This window comes from Tupaia chinensis, unplaced genomic scaffold (assembly GCF_000334495.1).
Source record: "Tupaia chinensis unplaced genomic scaffold, TupChi_1.0 Scaffold144336_1, whole genome shotgun sequence".
NCBI lineage: Eukaryota > Metazoa > Chordata > Mammalia > Scandentia > Tupaiidae > Tupaia > Tupaia belangeri.
Genome location: NW_006204194.1, coordinates 1,717,363 through 1,734,512, shown reverse-complemented (window position 1 = coordinate 1,734,512; position 17,150 = coordinate 1,717,363). Strand labels below are relative to the sequence as shown.

Genomic DNA, 17,150 nt, shown 5'->3' with positions numbered 1-17,150 from the left:
CGGTGGTCACACTGCAACCCCTTCTCCTCCATTCTCCTCTCAGGATCTTGGGCACGCACGAATACGTGCCCATTGTGAGTTTAGACCACCGGGTCCAGGACTCGAACCACAGTCGACTACATGGGAGTACAGCGGTATAGCCATTATGCTAACTGCTGGTCCCAAAACAGATGAATTTTTAAAGTTTTCTTCAAAGCATAGATATTACTTGAATTACCAAAAAGGAGAAAATGAGTTTCTTTAAAAAAAAAATTGTTTTGAATAATTTAACCTGAATTAACAGCAGTGCCAAAACTGTCAGCTATGTTAAGAAGTGGGCAGGAAAGTAGGGAAACAGTTCACTACATTATCTTCAGAGGCCTGCCAAGAGAGAGTGAGAAAAGCAGCAGGCTGAAAGCTAACTCATAGGCTGAAGCACCACCCTTGTAGTGAGCTGACATTTTATTCATAAACTAGGAAGGCAATGGCTTGTATCACCTATATTCCAGACTCCACAGGTGACAACCAGTGTTAACTGTTCATATTGTCATTGCTGCCATTTGTGGCAAACAGAGAGTATCAGAACAAATGTAATCTAGTCTGATGCTCCCTGACTTTCCCTAATTAAGGTTTTTCAAGAAGCCTTAAGTCCTGGCCCAGAGTCCTGGACAAACAGCCCATACCAGGACCATCTCTTAACCCAGGTGTCTAAAGACAAGCTTGGGTGATGATTATGAGGCAAGTAAAGTCTAGAAGAAGTAATAAAAAAGGAATGAAAGTAGCTGGCCTGGAAAGGCTATCTAGTTATGGGGAAAGCTTTAAAATCTCACTACCAGAGACTAGTGTACTGGCTCCACCTATTGGACTTTAAAAGGCTGTCTTTAGAAAAACCCAACACCATATGCCCCTGGTGGAATATGATGGAAAGCACCCAGAACCACCTATGATGTGTCCTTGCTAAAGAAGGTGAAGATTAATTAAGCAGCCAGACTCTAGAGCTGACTTTCACATATGGGAAATGCAAAGGCAATGGCAGCAAACGTAAAGACACCCCAGGAAGAAGACACATTTAGAAAGAAGTATGTACCATAAGACAACAGACCTCACTTCTTCCAAGTTATTACTTACATAATCACATAAAGTTGTTCTTTTTTTTTTTTAAAAAAAAAGAATGCTAGAATGGTGCTTGCCAGGGAGGGTGTGGTATGAAAAGTTATTGCTTAATTGGTACACAGTTTTAGTTTTGTAAGATAAAAAAGTTTTGAGGATCTGTTACATAATTGAGAGTATACTAAATGATTCTGAACTATACACTTAAAAATAGTTACAGTGGTATATTTTATACTTTTACCACATTAAAAATATAACTAAATAGAAATATATTCAAATTTTTAAAAAATCATATTCATGAGAGAAGGAGGAAAATAGATCTTTATGTTATCCTCAGGGTCACATGAAGTATTTTCCAAAAGTGATAGCGGATCATCTTATATTAAGATTGAGTTGAGGGGCCAGCAGGTGGAGTGGTGGTTAAGGCACTGGACTCCCACATGGCCAACCACAGTTCAAGTCCAGGCCCTGGTAGCTTGTTTTCTCTCTCTCTCTCATAAAATTGAAGAATAATGATAATAAATAAAATTAAATAGTTCTTTAAAAAAAGTGACTTGAGAGACGAAACAACCAAATGCAACCTGCAGACCATGTTTAGATTCAAATTTAAACAAGCCAACTATAAAGGGATATCTTGGAGATGATCAAGACCTTTGCCTGAGGTGATTTAAAATTTTTTTCTTTTTAAGTAAACACATAAAAGTTTAAAAAAGAGAAAAGACTATTGAAAAAAGTATAATAAATAAATAATACCCCAGGCTGAATGTAGATTTAGGAAAAATTGCAAAGGCAGGAATGAATCAACTGAGATTGATAAGGGCTTGAATAAACTTTGACCCTGTGGGAAGAAGCAGATTTCATAAGGTCATGATGAAGTAGAAAGTATCATAAGGACATGATAGGGTTTTCTTGGAGGTAAAGGGAGAGAATCTGAGGAAGGTGTAGAAAGAAAGTAGTTTGAGAAAAGGATAGGAGCATATTGAAAGGGCACAGGAGCCAATTTGAAAGAGCTCCCAATGGCCAGAGCTGGAACAATCTGAACAATAAAATAAATAATGATTGTATTGGACTATAGCCCAGAATAAATATCCAGAAATATATACTGATATAAATAAATTAATAAATAAGAAGATAACTCTTCCTCACAGAAGAATTCTAATTACAAAATATAGAAGGAATGAGAGAAATAGAAAATCACTATTGTAACATCAGAATAATAATGGCTGTGGCAAGACCCACATGATAGATGTTAGAATTTAGTGGGTAAATGTTTGAGAAGAATGAGGATATCTGCATATCAAAGTTTCTCCTGCAAAATATTTATTAATTACACAGAGAAATAAATAACAAATTCACAGAAGAGAAAGTCAGTATGCACCACTTAAGTCAAGGCATGGAGGTCAACATCACATTTATGGTGGTGGTAGCAGGATCAGAAGCCAGATTATGGTAAGAAAAGAGAGCCAACCGATGAGGACTGTTTAATCAAGAACTGTGAAATGAAGAGGAGAGAGATTATGTAGCCTGTACCCATTTGGGTGGTACAGATTCTGACAAGTATTATTTGTTTCAAGTTTCATAATTTTAGGAACCAGCAGTTAGTGTAATGGCTATATCACTGAACTCCCTCGTAGTCAACTGCGGTTCGAGTCCCGGACCCAATGGCTTAAACTCACGCCGGGCGCGTGTGCGTGCGTGCCCAAGATCCCGAGGAGAATGGAGAAGAAGGGATTGTGGCATGGCCGTCCCCCCAGGGGTGTGATTTCTTGGTTTTTGTCTCTTTCTCTTTCTGATGAGTGCACGCACCCTGAACCAAAAACCTCTCAAAAAAAAAAAAAAATCTTGATTTTAAACCTATAAGCCAACCTCAAAAATGGTTGAATGAGAAAAAGCAGGAAAATAAATAACAACAGCAACAATCTACCCGTTTTAGACAAGGAATCAGGTTCTGACTCAAAATCCAATTATCATGTATCTTTGTATTTGACCACCATTCAAGTTGGTGATGGGAAACTTAAACATCATATCAATATGATATGAAAGAAATGTTCAGTGTAATTCAGGGCTCATACCTTTAATAAGTGATGCATGTCCAGCACATAAACAGGATTTTAGGTGAAGCTGACTATACTAGAGCCCAGAAAACAGGATTTTTAAACAAACAAGATTTTTTTAAAAGGAAGGAGAAAGGCAGGCTTGTAGTATAACAGCTCAGTGCTAGGCAGAGGAAGCTGGATCCCACTTGACTGACCAAGATTCAAATCTCAGCCCTGGTGGCTTGAAAATCACACCAGGCACACATGTGATCAGGATTCTGCCAGGATAGGGAAATGGAGGGAAAAGGAGCAGTTTAATAAGCCTGCTTGCTTGCCTGCCTGCTTGTCCCCCCACCCCCCCCCGGGGCCCTCATGTATGGGCAAGCACTCGCTGGTATTAAAAAAGAAAGTAAGAAAGCAAAAAGAGAATAAGAAATCCCATACCCTCAAGCAACTGCAAAAAAACTCTGCTTGGTTAGTAACAGCTTTGTGATTTACAGGAACAATTACAAGAACATGTTTAGCAAAAATATACTTCCCTGAATTAGTGTCTCAAAAAGTCATCTAAATCCTGTATCTCATAAAATCCTTAAGCAACTACAAAAAACTTTACTTGATCTGTAACAGATTTGCAGTCTATAAGAACAATTCCAAGAAGTGGTTAGCAAAAATATACTTCCCTAAATTAGTGTCTCAGAAAAATCAACATCTAAACCTAAATCATGAGGAAAATAGCTATCAGAACTTCACCTGTGAAAGCTTTCTGAACTCCTGATAACAAGTGTCCTCATCTGATTTAATGACCAGAGACTAGTGTACTGGCTCCACCTATTGGACTTTAAAAGGCTGTCTTTAGAAAAACCCAACACCATATGCCCCTGGTGGAATATGATGGAAAGCACCCAGAACCACCTATGATGTGTCCTTGCTAAAGAAGGTGAAGATTAATTAAGCAGCCAGACTCTAGAGCTGACTTTCACATATGGGAAATGCAAAGGCAATGGCAGCAAACGTAAAGACACCCCAGGAAGAAGACACATTTAGAAAGAAGTATGTACCATAAGACAACAGACCTCACTTCTTCCAAGTTATTACTTACATAATCACATAAAGTTGTTCTTTTTTTTTTTTAAAAAAAAAGAATGCTAGAATGGTGCTTGCCAGGGAGGGTGTGGTATGAAAAGTTATTGCTTAATTGGTACACAGTTTTAGTTTTGTAAGATAAAAAAGTTTTGAGGATCTGTTACATAATTGAGAGTATACTAAATGATTCTGAACTATACACTTAAAAATAGTTACAGTGGTATATTTTATACTTTTACCACATTAAAAATATAACTAAATAGAAATATATTCAAATTTTTAAAAAATCATATTCATGAGAGAAGGAGGAAAATAGATCTTTATGTTATCCTCAGGGTCACATGAAGTATTTTCCAAAAGTGATAGCGGATCATCTTATATTAAGATTGAGTTGAGGGGCCAGCAGGTGGAGTGGTGGTTAAGGCACTGGACTCCCACATGGCCAACCACAGTTCAAGTCCAGGCCCTGGTAGCTTGTTTTCTCTCTCTCTCTCATAAAATTGAAGAATAATGATAATAAATAAAATTAAATAGTTCTTTAAAAAAAGTGACTTGAGAGACGAAACAACCAAATGCAACCTGCAGACCATGTTTAGATTCAAATTTAAACAAGCCAACTATAAAGGGATATCTTGGAGATGATCAAGACCTTTGCCTGAGGTGATTTAAAATTTTTTTCTTTTTAAGTAAACACATAAAAGTTTAAAAAAGAGAAAAGACTATTGAAAAAAGTATAATAAATAAATAATACCCCAGGCTGAATGTAGATTTAGGAAAAATTGCAAAGGCAGGAATGAATCAACTGAGATTGATAAGGGCTTGAATAAACTTTGACCCTGTGGGAAGAAGCAGATTTCATAAGGTCATGATGAAGTAGAAAGTATCATAAGGACATGATAGGGTTTTCTTGGAGGTAAAGGGAGAGAATCTGAGGAAGGTGTAGAAAGAAAGTAGTTTGAGAAAAGGATAGGAGCATATTGAAAGGGCACAGGAGCCAATTTGAAAGAGCTCCCAATGGCCAGAGCTGGAACAATCTGAACAATAAAATAAATAATGATTGTATTGGACTATAGCCCAGAATAAATATCCAGAAATATATACTGATATAAATAAATTAATAAATAAGAAGATAACTCTTCCTCACAGAAGAATTCTAATTACAAAATATAGAAGGAATGAGAGAAATAGAAAATCACTATTGTAACATCAGAATAATAATGGCTGTGGCAAGACCCACATGATAGATGTTAGAATTTAGTGGGTAAATGTTTGAGAAGAATGAGGATATCTGCATATCAAAGTTTCTCCTGCAAAATATTTATTAATTACACAGAGAAATAAATAACAAATTCACAGAAGAGAAAGTCAGTATGCACCACTTAAGTCAAGGCATGGAGGTCAACATCACATTTATGGTGGTGGTAGCAGGATCAGAAGCCAGATTATGGTAAGAAAAGAGAGCCAACCGATGAGGACTGTTTAATCAAGAACTGTGAAATGAAGAGGAGAGAGATTATGTAGCCTGTACCCATTTGGGTGGTACAGATTCTGACAAGTATTATTTGTTTCAAGTTTCATAATTTTAGGAACCAGCAGTTAGTGTAATGGCTATATCACTAAACTCCCATGTAGTCGACCGCGGTTTGACTCCTGGACCTGCTGACTTAAATTCATGCCGGGGCATGTGCATGCATGCCCAAGATCCCGAGGAGAATGGAGAAGAAGGGATTGTGGCATGGCCGTCCCCCCAGGGGGGTGATTTCTTGGTTTCTGTCTCTCTCTCTTTCTGATGAGTGCACGCACCCTGAACCAAAAACCTCTCAAAAAAAAAAAAAATCTTGATTTTAAACCTATAAGCCAACCTCAAAAATGGTTGAATGAGAAAAAGCAGGAAAATAAATAACAACAGCAACAATCTACCCGTTTTAGACAAGGAATCAGGTTCTGACTCAAAATCCAATTATCATGTATCTTTGTATTTGACCACCATTCAAGTTGGTGATGGGAAACTTAAACATCATATCAATATGATATGAAAGAAATGTTCAGTGTAATTCAGGGCTCATACCTTTAATAAGTGATGCATGTCCAGCACATAAACAGGATTTTAGGTGAAGCTGACTATACTAGAGCCCAGAAAACAGGATTTTTAAACAAACAAGATTTTTTTAAAAGGAAGGAGAAAGGCAGGCTTGTAGTATAACAGCTCAGTGCTAGGCAGAGGAAGCTGGATCCCACTTGACTGACCAAGATTCAAATCTCAGCCCTGGTGGCTTGAAAATCACACCAGGCACACATGTGATCAGGATTCTGCCAGGATAGGGAAATGGAGGGAAAAGGAGCAGTTTAATAAGCCTGCTTGCTTGCCTGCCTGCTTGTCCCCCCACCCCCCCCCGGGGCCCTCATGTATGGGCAAGCACTCGCTGGTATTAAAAAAGAAAGTAAGAAAGCAAAAAGAGAATAAGAAATCCCATACCCTCAAGCAACTGCAAAAAAACTCTGCTTGGTTAGTAACAGCTTTGTGATTTACAGGAACAATTACAAGAACATGTTTAGCAAAAATATACTTCCCTGAATTAGTGTCTCAAAAAGTCATCTAAATCCTGTATCTCATAAAATCCTTAAGCAACTACAAAAAACTTTACTTGATCTGTAACAGATTTGCAGTCTATAAGAACAATTCCAAGAAGTGGTTAGCAAAAATATACTTCCCTAAATTAGTGTCTCAGAAAAATCAACATCTAAACCTAAATCATGAGGAAAATAGCTATCAGAACTTCACCTGTGAAAGCTTTCTGAACTCCTGATAACAAGTGTCCTCATCTGATTTAATGTAAAATGATGCTGTGATTATTAAATAGGAAGATGACTGTAGTCAGTATAGTACTATACCTTTTCTTTAGGAAGAAATGGCAGAAATTTCTAAAAATCTAGGTTTTGTTACTATTCTATCCCTTACATCCGTAGCCAAATCAACCGATAACTTAAGAGTTTTAAGTGTGTTTATTTGTAAAACAGTATGTATCTGCACTAGGTACCTCACATAGTCCCTTAAAGGATGAAATAAAATTATATAACAACATATAACTTAGATGTATGATATAAATATATAATTAATAATTTCAGCTTTGTGGATGAATCAACTTAGATATACCTTGAAAATCTTTTTACCATATACTGTGCTGATTAACCCCATGTGGTGAGGAAATTATAGGTAAACTTTCTTTTTGTGTGTAAACTCTTCTATAAAAACTTAAGTCAGACTGCTAGTTTTTGGTGGGTTAACAAAATCAAGATTCTCCACTCAATGAATACTGCTGAAGATGGGCTAAGTGTATTTGCTTCTCTCCTATGCAACAAAAGTATTCTTTGTAAGCTTTTGGCCTCTGTGACTGCTGACACATGTACTGAATGTGCTCTTGCAAGGTTGTCCTACACCCTGGCAACCATTTTCTGTTTTTTAACTAAACTATGAATAATTCTGAATAAGGTATGGGTAGCTAATGGAAGGCCTTCTCAAATTCAGAATACTCAGGTTCTCTCCCTGGGATTAAGCCAAAGATACTGAGAAAAGTTTGTTCTCTGACTGAACGTTTCTTAACAGTGATTGTACTCAACAGGTTTCTCTTTAGAATGGAGCTGATAGTGTTGAGTAAGGTATGAGGGTCGGCTAAAACATTTCCCACACAGTTGGCACTGGTAAGCCCTCTCTAGAGCATGAATTCGATAATGCTGAATAAGATGTGAACTCCGATTAAAGGCTTTACCACAGTCACAACATTGGCAGGCTCTCTCTTCAACATAGTCCTGTTTCCGTTGATAGCGAATTAAATATGTCTTGTGGAGCACCCTAGGGGGAGGGAATTTTGCTGCCTCGTGGGCTTTGAGATGTTGAAAAAGATGTGCCTCTTGGATAAAAGCTTTGCCACATTGAAAACATTCATAGTAGTCCTGCCTATCATATTTTACACAGAGATTTGCATGCTGGATGAAAGATTTTCCACCTCCTTTGCTTTCAGAGGGCTTGTCACTAGAATGTGTTCTCTGATGTCTGATGAGTTGTGGTACTAGACAGAAAGCTTTGCCACATTGTTTACATTCAAAGGGTTTCTTCCCAATATGAATCTTCTCATGTATACCAAGGGCTGTTTGGGTATTAAAGGCTCTTTTGCAAAATTTACATTTCTTGTGTTTGTTCTCTTGGAGGAAAGGCTTGTCATTCACTGACTGGGGACTGATACACATTCCAAGTGTACTGCACTCCTGGAGATGCTTTCCAAGAGACCCACTTGATTTCTTAGTATGATCAGAGCTTTTCTCAAATTCATCACTGCTATGACTTCTTTCCTGAGAGAGGGTCTTGAGGTCACTAACTGTTACAGGACTCCAAAGTTTCTCCTGGTTGCCCTGGTGTGATTCTGATGGGTCCTCAGAAGACTTCTCTATAAAGACATTTAAGACATTACCTACTGACACCTCTTCCGTTGCTGCCTTCAAGGATGATTTTTCTACAGGCAGGCATTGTTCTAGAGTTAGTTCTTTGGTTTCATGTCTCTTTTCCCCATCTAAAATAAATGCAGAAGTTACTTGTACTAGTTTTTCTCAAATAGACATGCTGTGATAGTAGAAACAGAAGAAAAAAACCAAAGATAACAGATGGAAGTCTGAAAGTTTTCTGGGAATGTAAGGAGAAAACGGGAAGGTGATGGAAAGTATTGTAAGCAAGGAAGGGTAAGGAAGAAGTGAAAAAGAGACCATCTAGGAACATTTCATGATAACAAAGATGCCAAAGACATGGACACCAAAGAACTGGGATTAGAGTTCATCAGCATTTTTCAAACCACACTTGGTAGATTACTAATATTCTGAAAACCTAATAGCTGAGACTATAAAGGGAGTTCTGCTGCCAAGTCAATTTTGAAATAATTGTACAAGTCTAGTAAGCTGTAAGATGCTTCAGAACCTTTAATATGCACCTCAAATTCCAAAGAAGAAAAGCTACAGGTGTAGCAACTCCCTGATTTTTGTTTGGGCTTCTTCTCAGCCTGCACAGGAAAAGGTGGAAGAGGGCTCTGTCGATTGGCATTATGCTGGATACAGCTGCTGGTTCAGGAAAGGGATCTCACCCAGTATGGGACAATTAAAAAAATAGGAGACATGAGTCAAGACTTCTGAGAAAGATGATACCTCTCTCTTAAGAATGCTTCTTGAGGGACCAGCAGTTAGCGTAATGGCTATGTCGCTGGACTCCCACGTAGTCGACCACAGTTCGAGTTCCAGACCCGGCAGCTTAAACTCACGGCGGGCACGTGTGCGTGCATGCCCAAGATTCCGAGAGGAGAATGGAGGAGAAGGGATTGTGGCGTGGCCATCTCCCCGGGGGGTGATTTCTCGCTTTCTATCTCTCTGTCTCTCTCTGTCTTTCTGGCGAGCGCATGCGCTCTACAGCAAAAACCTCTCAAAAAAAAAAAATGTAAGAATGCTTCTTGAATACTCTCGCTCTCTCTTTGGACAAGAAAAAAAGGTACATCTAGGATTTTTTTGTCGGAGTTGAAGGCAAAGTAGAAAAGAGAAAGTAAAATGAGGTCTTTGATGACATTACTGAGTTCCTAAATCCAGCCACTCCAGAAGCCTAGCTAACCAGAATTGTCATAAACTACCACTCCCATAACTTAAGCCAGTTTGGATGTGTATCCTTTTAACTACTAACTGAAGGACAACAATGATCATGGCTAATACACAACATGTTCCAGCTCAGAGAAGAGGACTTCATGAAGATGGTAAGCATTATACAATTAGAATCACAAAGTTTGGAGAAGATAAAGTCTAGAAGGTTCTTGTTCTTGATCTGTAAGGATGCTGGTGAGGTCCTTTCAGGGAAGTTTGTACAGAACAGTATGTGTGTTTTAGTAGAGGTAGGGGGATGAAACCCAGATGGTAGGGATTGACCTTTGGGTGTCAACAAATCTGAGGGAAAGTGGGAAAGAGAAATGGTATCATGTCAAGGGTTTTTGTTTCTCCCAGTTAAAGATGACCTACAATTTCTAATTGCAAGGAGAAATGCACAAATGAATGGAGGAGTTGGAACATAGAGAAAAGTAAAACTCATCTCCCTGTGGCTGAGTGCAAGAGGAACATATGCTATAGGAAGAAATGAGCTTTGGGAAAGAAATGAAAGAGAGTACTTACTAGCACTCTCTTACCTGACAGGACTTTGAGAAATGCTTGGTGACTAGTATTTCCCACCCTGTCTCAACTAACCAGGCAGGGGTGTTGCCTTCCTATGATTCTCATCTCAACGAACTTTCCCCTTCCTACTCACCTCGAAATGTCATCACATTGCTGTCTCCCTCCATTGCATGTGACTCCTCCTCCTCCAGGCGTGAGATAATATCAGGTTTAGAGAATTTGTACCCTGTTGAAGGAGGAAGACTTGTAACAGGGATTCAGCAACTCTCAAATCTAGGTCCTAAAGACTATGGGATGGGGGAACCAGCAGTTAGCATAATGGCTATGTCGCTGGACTCCCACGTAGTCGACCGCGGTTCGCGTCCCGGACCCGGTGGCTTAAAACTCACGTCGGGCGCGTGTGCGTGCGTGCCCAAGATCCCGGGAGGAGAATGGAGGAGAAGGGATTGCGGCGTGACCATCCCCCCTGGGGGGTGATTCCTCGCTTTCTGTCTCTATGTCTCTCTCTGTCTGGCGAGCGCACATGCCCTATGGTGAAAAAAAAAAAAATCTCTCTCAAAAAAAAAAAAAAGACTATGGGATGGGACTAGCAGGGAGTGAAATGATTATGTCACTGGACTCCCACATAGCAGACCACAGTTCAAGTCTTGGACCCGGCGGAAATCCCAAGAGAAGAATGAAGGAGAAGGGATTGCAGTGTGGCCATCCTTCTTGGAGAATTTACCAGTTTCTGTCTCTCTGTCTCTCTTGGTCTCTTTGGCGAACACATGTTCCCTATAGCAAAAGTCTCTAAAAAAAAAAAAAAAGAAGAAGAAGAAGAAAAAGAAAAAGAACTAACCAAAAAATAATTGGGAACCAGCAGTTAGCGTAATGGCTGTGTCGCTGGACTCCCACGTAGTCGATCGTGGTTCGCGTCCCAGACCCGGTGACTTAGAACTCACACCGGGCGCGTGTGCGTGCGTGCCCAGGATCCCGAGAGGAGAATGGAGGAGAAGGGATTGTGGCGTGACCACTTCCCCCTGGGGGGTGATTTCTCACTTTCTGTCTCTATGTCTCTGTCTGTCTGGCGAGCTCACGCGCCCTATAGTGAAAACCTCTCAATAATAATAATAATAATAATAATAATAATAATAATAATAATAATAATAATAAAGGCTTTGGAATAATAAGGAAGGCCCAACTCTCACTAGATATAAAAATGAAACCTGTTTCCAAGTATGAGCAGTGGTCCTCAACAACTTTGCCCTCCAGGGATATCTAGGAATCTATGGTAATATCTTTGGTTGTCACAACTGTGGGAGAAGAGGGAGGTACTTCTGGCATCTAGTGGGTAGAGCCAGAGATGCTGCTCAATATACTGTACAGCAAAGCCCCCATGACAAAGAATCATCTAGCCTTACATCCATAGTCAAGGTCAAAAAACTGTGCTAAAGAGTAAAAAACTGGGGACCAGAGTATGGCATAATGGTTACATCACTAGACTCCTATGTAGTCAACTGCAGTTCAAGTCTCAGACCGGCAGCTTGGGACTCATACTGGGCATGTGTGCATGAATGCCCAAAATTCTGAGAGGAGAATGGAGGAGAAGGAATTGTGGCATGGTCATCCCTGCCCCATCCTGGGGGGTGATTTCTCACTTTCTGTTTCTGTCTCTCTAGAAAGTACACATGCTCTATAGGAAAAATCTCTAAAACAAACAAACAAAAATAAATAAATAAAGAGTAAAAACTGAAAAGAGGGTCTGAAACCAGTATGCTGAGCTCTATGCTTCACCACTGGGACCCAGATGTAGCCACTCAGAAAGTGAAGAATATAGGACCAGCAGTTGGCATAATGGCTGTGTTGCTGGACTCCCATGTAGTTGACTGCGGCTTGAGTCCCAGACCCGGTGGCTTAAACTCCCGCCAGGTGCGTGTGCATGCATGCCCAAAATCCCGAGAGGAGAATGGAGGAGAAGGGATTGCGGCATGGCCATTACCCCCTGGGGGGGTGATTTCTTACTTTCTGTCTCTCTCTGTCTTTCTGGTGAGTACACATGCCCTATAGCAAAAATCTCTCAGGAAAAAAAAGAAAAAAGAAGAAAGTGAACAATATAAATTGTTTTCCTCCTGTGATAACCTTATTCCCCACTTTTGTCTTAAAATGTTTCTCCTTCCCCTCCATTAGTTCCTTATTTTCCAAAGTTTGATACTTGCCTACCACATTATTATTTACTTTGTTACTATCTGTCTCTCCCCAACTCTAATATAACATCCATGAGAACAAGAATTCATATCAATTTTGCAACCCCAGTGCCTACACCAGACCTAGCATATCAAAAGTTAACTGACAAATTCGTGAATGATCCTTGTATTTTGGTCATATCTATGTGCCACCTTTAATAGTATTCAGTATTTATTTGATATTTTTCTTTAGATGACCTACTTTATTTCATTTCAAAACTTTCTGTCAACCTTATAAATGAAAACTAGTGTCATCTGCAAAACAAAACAACCAACCAAAAAACAACTAGGGATAACTACTATTGCATGCACTGCTAAGATTCTGTGCAGGCTAAGACCATAGGGTAAGCCTGTGTTCAATTCCTAGTCCAACTAAGGGATTGTGAAGGTAGCATGCACCTGTGACTCAGGAGGCTGAGGAAAAAGGATCATAAGCCTCATGGCTGGCCTGGGCAATAGAACAAGATCATCTGAAAAAATAAGCTAAACAAAAAACCAAAACCAAAACCAAAACAAAACAAAAAAGGAGGTAATGTGGTAACAGAAACACAGAAACACAGAAACAAAGGCTATCAAGAGCTACCTTACTTCTTTGCCTAAGGCTAAGGGTTTGGGGTCTGCTCTCTCTTCATTGAAATGGAAGATCAGTGAGATGCAGAGACATGCTAACACTAAACTGACACTTTGTATCTGACACAATCAGGTTTGAAAGAAAATTAGAAGATTTTTTTCAAAAACTGATTAAGGAATTATTTCATGTTGTCTGTGTATCACCAAAAATAATCTTTGATTTAAGCCACTATACCCATTCCACACTTAAAAAGGCAATGTAAAGGCTAAAAAGATAAAAAATGATTACTCAATCTCTCTTGATAGCTTCCCTCTTTTTTTTTTTCTTCTGTGAGAGATTTTTGCTGTAGGATGTGTGCGCTTGCCACAGAGACAGCAAGAAATAGAGAGACAGAAAGTGAAAAATCACCTTCCAGGGGGCTGGCCATGCTGCAATCCCTTCTCCTCTATTCTCCTCTAGGGATTTTGGACACACATGCACATATGCCTGCCATGATTTTCAGGCCGCTGGGTCCAGAACTCTAACCACAACCACATGGGAGTCCAGTGCCTTAACCACTATGCCACCTGCTGGTCCCTCTTCCCCCTATTTTAAGTCATAAAATGTGGTAACCTAGAGGAAAATGTAAAATATTCAATATGTTGGAAAAGGCACTTTCTTGAGGTCAGTAAAGATCAGGGCCAGGTCTATGGCATGGTGATAAAGGTGACCGGATCCCATATAGCCAACTGTGTGGTTTAAGTCTCTTATTAAGAAATAAGTCATGTGATGTGCATGCATGCCTAAAATCCCAAAAGGAGGTAGAGATGGAGGAGAACAGACTGTGGCATGACCATTCTTCACAGGGGATGCCTTCTCCTACCTTTTCTCTCTCTCTGGCAAGAGCATGGACCCTCCAGAGCAAAAAAACAAAACAAAAGAAAATTGCAGTTAAAATTCTGCACCCCTGTATCAAGTTTGAGGTAAGGTGTGTTCCTCTCTTCAATAGGTCCTTGACTTTGCAATGACGAGAACACCAAGTTACTGCCAGCACAACAGTATTTGTTTTTATTTCATTTTCATTTTTCAGAAGACCTCAACCCCTCAAAAAGCCACTAAAAGCCACAATTTTTTTTGTTGTTGTTGTTTTTGCTTGTGAGAAGTTAAGTGAACAATTCTGCCTCTGGATATAAAGAGAGATTGGTAGTTTCTAACTGAGGGGATGGATAAGCAGATAGAGAGATGTGTATTTCTTACAGTATATCACCATGTCACAATCTTTTGCCCTAACCTTCCAGTTAGCTAGGATTACAGATGTACACTACTGCAGTCTGTTTAGGTTTGTCTGGGAATCAAACCCAGGCCTCCCATATGTCCCCATTCTCGTACTGCCTTACTGCTTGTATCATCATAGCTAGGCCAACAGTTTCTGATTCTTTTTTTTTTTTTTTTTATTGCCAGAGGACATGAGAAAAACAGAGATGGAGAAAGTACACCCTAGTAGGGCATGGTCACACCACCCACAATCTGTTCTCCATTTTTCCATCCTGTTGGGATTCGGGGCACGCACACACACACACACACACACACACACCAAGATGTGCCTCAAGCCACTGGAGCTAGGATTTGAACTGCAGTCAGCCATGTGGGATCTGGCTCCCTTAACCACTAGGCTAGGGAGCTGACCTCGTCTCTGACTCTTAAACTTCAAGGCCATTTGAAGCCTTTGGAGTTCTTGCATTTTCTGCAATTCCATTGTTTGTTTAAAAACAATTATCACAGGACCAGCAGATGGCATAGCGGTTATGTCACTGGATACCCACATGGCCAACTGCAGTTCAAGTCCTGGACTTGGTGACTTGAAACACAGACCAGGCACGTGAGTGTGCATGCTGTGCCCAAAATCCCAGAAAGAGAATGAAAGAGAAAGGACTACAGTGTGGCCATCCCTCTGGGGGAGGGGAGTAATTTCTCACTTTCCTTCTCACTGTCTCTCTCCCCCAGTGAGTGTATGCACCCAAAGGAAAAAAGCTCTAACAACACCCAAATAAACAAACAAACAAAAAAATCTATTATTGCAAATCCTCTATTGTACTGAGACCTGATTAAGCAAAACTCTGTGAAGGTACATTAACACAGATTCTGAAGTTATATCTCTTCAGATCATATATCAGTTTTTGAAAAGTAATTTAACTTTTCCATGATTCAATTTCTTCATCTGTAAAATGGCAATACAAATACATTAATAAAAAATATATCTCTGCCTCAAAGAGCTATTGTGAGAAATTGAAACATGTTAAAGCACTTAGACCTAGGCCTAACATATATTAAATACTAAATAATTTTTAGGTACTTTATGATTAACAGTGAGTTTAATATTAGAATATTGCCTCACCTGGGTTGAGACTCACTGACATGGTAAACCACCATTACTGATGGGAGGACACAACAGAGTTAGAACCATTGCTTTAGTGGACAGAAACTAAGTTCCATTGAGAAAGCATACTTACCTAGGGACCAGCAGTTAGCATAATGGCTATGTCGCTGAACTGCCATGTAGTCGACCGCGGTTCGACTCCCAGACCAGGTCGGTTAAACTCACGCCAGGTGCATATGCGTGTGTGCCCAAGATCCCGAGAAGAGAATGGAGAAGAAGGGATTGCGGCATAGCCATCCTCCCTGGGGGGTGATTTCTTGCTTTCTATCTCTCTGTCTCTCTCTGTCTTTCTGGCGAGCATACACGCCCTATAGCAAAAAAAAAAAAATTAATAATAATAAAAAATTTTAAAAAAAGAAAAGAAAAGAAAGCATACTTACCTAGGAAGATCAGGTTTCTGTAATTTTCCAGTGTCACCTCCCGGAAGAGGTTCCTCTGAGTAGTACCAAGATAGTTTAATTCCTCTGTGCTAAAGTCCACAATCACATCCTTGAAGGTCACCATCTCCTAAAACACCAGAAACATTCCTAAGTAATTAAGGTCCAGGAATTACCCCAAGGAGAGGGATGACCGAGGACTGAGTATGAAGCAGCCGTTCAAGAAGGCAGAAAGCCTCCAAGTGCTATAATCCACCTATCACAGTATTTAACATTACACCTTTCTTTGCTTTGTAGTCTGAGAAAAATGGAAACATGTCTGAGACAGTTACTGCTTCTAGTTACTACAGATTTGGATTGAGGGTGGGAGATCTTTTTAAGCCACTTTAAAAGAAGGTGAGAAGGGAACACTTAAAAGCTCTGTGTTATACCTCAGCCTCAGAAATCAGGCTGGGTTTAAATTCTGGTTCTGGTTCTTACAAGCTTTATAAATTTAGGTAGATTAGTTCCAGTGTCTCAGAAATGAACTCAAATAGTTGATAAATATGAAGAGATATTCAATCTTATCAGTAAACAATGAAAGGGACCAGCAGAAGGCAAAATGACTATACTGCTGGACTCTCACGTAGTTGATTGCAGTTCAAAATCTGGGCCCGGTGACTCAAAACTCATGTCGGGCATGTGTGCGTGCATGCTCAAGATCTCGAGAGGAGAATGGAGAAGGGATTGCAGCATGGTCATCCCCCCTGGGGGATGATTTCTTTTTTCTTTTTTTTTTTTATTATTATAAATTTTTTTCTTTTCTTATCACAACACACATATGAATTTTCCATCCAAAATACACTGTGCATTGGCTCAATCAAGCACATCAACATATATGTTCTCAGCAAATGATTTCCCAATTTTTGTGTCCTGCATACCTTGCCTTTTGTTTTGCCATCCTAGGTTCCCCATCCCCACCCTCTGCCATGTCCCATCTTCCTCCTCCATTGTCCCTGACATTCATGATTGCCCTCAATGGCTTCCGCCCCCCCCCATTCAATTGTTCTACCAATGAACTCAATTAGTCTAAGTATATCCACTAGCTAGCACAGCTGACATATCCTTACACATGTATCCAAATCTGATCCTAGGCATAAACCCCAGGGAGTAGAATGAACATATTAT

The 17,150-nt window shown here is 39.8% G+C and overlaps 1 protein-coding gene across 1 annotated transcript; it reads right to left on the bottom strand.

Moving 5' to 3' along the window:
• Positions 1–7,391: 7,391 nt before the first annotated feature.
• ZIM2 (zinc finger imprinted 2) lies at positions 7,392–16,110 on the bottom strand. The gene is made up of 3 exons (XM_027767622.1): positions 15,987–16,110; positions 10,531–10,623; positions 7,392–8,773 (listed from the first exon to the last, which is right to left on the bottom strand). Exons 1-3 carry the CDS (start codon positions 16,108–16,110, stop codon positions 7,806–7,808), a joined length of 1,185 nt encoding a protein of 394 aa, XP_027623423.1. The 3' UTR covers positions 7,392–7,805.
• Between the last annotated feature and the right edge of the window lie 1,040 nt (positions 16,111–17,150).